This window comes from Tachysurus fulvidraco, chromosome 13, assembly GCF_022655615.1.
Source record: "Tachysurus fulvidraco isolate hzauxx_2018 chromosome 13, HZAU_PFXX_2.0, whole genome shotgun sequence".
Classification (NCBI taxonomy): domain Eukaryota; kingdom Metazoa; phylum Chordata; class Actinopteri; order Siluriformes; family Bagridae; genus Tachysurus; species Tachysurus fulvidraco.
In genome coordinates, this window is record NC_062530.1 from 27922557 (window position 1) to 27925056 (window position 2500).

Genomic DNA, 2500 nt, shown 5'->3' on the forward strand with positions numbered 1-2500 from the left:
CTGTGATGCCCTCAGCTCTATGGCCAACATCGCGGGGTATGTTCTCTCTGCTTATGGCTTTATAAAACTCTACACACATGGGACTGTAAACACACTACACACACACACATATGGGACTGTAAACACACTACACACACACACATATGGGACTGTAAACACACTACACACACATATGGGACTGTAAACACACTACACACACATATGGGACTGTAAACACACTACACACACATATGGGACTGTAAACACACTACACACACATATGGGACTGTAAACACACTACACACACACACATATGGGACTGTAAACACACTACACACACATATGGGACTGTAAACACACTACACACACACACATATGGGACTGTAAACACACTACACACACATATGGGACTGTAAACACACTACACACACACACATATGGGACTGTAAACACACTACACACACACACATATGGGACTGTAAACACACTACACACACATATGGGACTGTAAACACACTACACACACACACATATGGGACTGTAAACACACTACACACACATATGGGACTGTAAACACACTACACACACACACATATGGGACTGTAAACACACTACACACACACACATATGGGACTGTAAACACACTACACACACATATGGGACTGTAAACACACTACACACACATATGGGACTGTAAACACACTACACACACATATGGGACTGTAAACACACCACACACACATATGGGACTGTAAACACACCACACACACATATGGGACTGTAAACACACTACACACACACACATATGGGACTGTAAACACACTACACACACACATATGGGACTGTAAACACACTACACACACATATGGGACTGTAAACACAGTACACACACATATGGGACTGTAAACACACTACACACACATATGGGACTGTAAACACACCACACACACATATGGGACTGTAAACACACTACACACACATATGGGACTGTAAACACACTACACACACATATGGGACTGTAAACACACTACACACACACATATGGGACTGTAAACACACTACACACACACACATATGGGACTGTAAACACACTACACACACATATGTGACTGTAAACACACTACACACACACACATATTGGACTGTAAACACACTACACACACACACATATGGGACTGTAAACACACCACACACACATATGGGACTGTAAACACACCACACATATGGGACTGTAAACACACTACACACACATATGGGACTGTAAACACACTACACACACATATGGGACTGTAAACACACTACACACACATATGGGACTGTAAACACACTACACACACATATGGGACTGTAAACACACTAGACACACATATGGGACTGTAAACACACTACACACACATATGGGACTGTAAACACACTACACACACATATGGGACTGTAAACACACTACACACACATGGGACTGTAAACACACTACACTACACATATGGGACTGTAAACACACTACACATATGGGACTGTAAACACACTACACACACATATGGGACTGTAAACACACTACACACACATATGGGACTGTAAACACACTACACACACATATGGGTCTGAAAACACACTACACACACGTATGGGTCTGTAAACACACTACACACACATATGGGACTGTAAACACACTACACACACATATGGGACTGTAAACACACTACACACACATATGGGACTGTAAACACACTACACACACATGGGACTGTAAACACACTACACACACATGGGACTGTAAACACACTACACTACACATATGGGACTGTAAACACACTACACACACGTATGGGACTGTAAACACACTACACACACATATGGGTCTGTAAACACACTACACACACGTATGGGTCTGTAAACACACTACACACACATATGGGACTGTAAACACACTACACACACGTATGGGACTGTAAACACACTACACACACATGGGACTGTAAACACACTACACTACACATATGGGACTGTAAACACACTACACACACATATGGGACTGTAAACACACTACACACACATGGGACTGTAAACACACTACACACACATGGGACTGTAAACACACTACACACACATATGGGACTGTAAACACACTACACACACATATGGGTCTGTAAACACACTACACACACATATGGGACTGTAAACACACTACACACACATATGGGACTGTAAACACACTACACACACGTATGGGACTGTAAACACACTACACACACATGGGACTGTAAACACACTACACTACACATATGGGACTGTAAACACACCACACACACATATGGGACTGTAAACACACTACACATATGGGACTGTAAACACACTACACATATGGGACTGTAAACACACTACACTACACATATGGGACTGTAAACACACTACACACACATATGGGACTGTAAACACACTACACATATGGGACTGTAAACACACTACACACACATATGGGACTGTAAACACACTACACACACATATGGGACTGTAAACACAC

At 42.2% G+C, this 2500-nt stretch overlaps 2 protein-coding genes and 1 long non-coding RNA gene across 4 annotated transcripts in view; 2 read left to right on the forward strand and 1 right to left on the reverse strand.

The window, feature by feature from the left end:
- Positions 1–2500, forward strand: part of LOC113657299 — a 1727325-nt gene that overhangs the window by 637022 nt on the left and 1087803 nt on the right. The window lies entirely within an intron of this gene.
- Positions 1–2500, reverse strand: part of LOC125146171 — a 1103650-nt gene that overhangs the window by 463556 nt on the left and 637594 nt on the right. The window lies entirely within an intron of this gene.
- Positions 1–2500, forward strand: part of LOC113650503 (NAD(P) transhydrogenase, mitochondrial-like) — a 41793-nt gene that overhangs the window by 2362 nt on the left and 36931 nt on the right. For both annotated transcript variants that reach the window (XR_007144639.1, XM_047822111.1), the window contains exon 3: positions 1–36. This exon is cut by the window's left edge and continues 182 nt beyond it. Coding sequence is in view for 1 of the 2 variants with exons in the window: in XM_047822111.1 (XP_047678067.1) it covers positions 1–36 (36 nt within the window). In the remaining variant the exon portion in view is untranslated. The remainder of the gene's footprint in view (positions 37–2500) is intronic.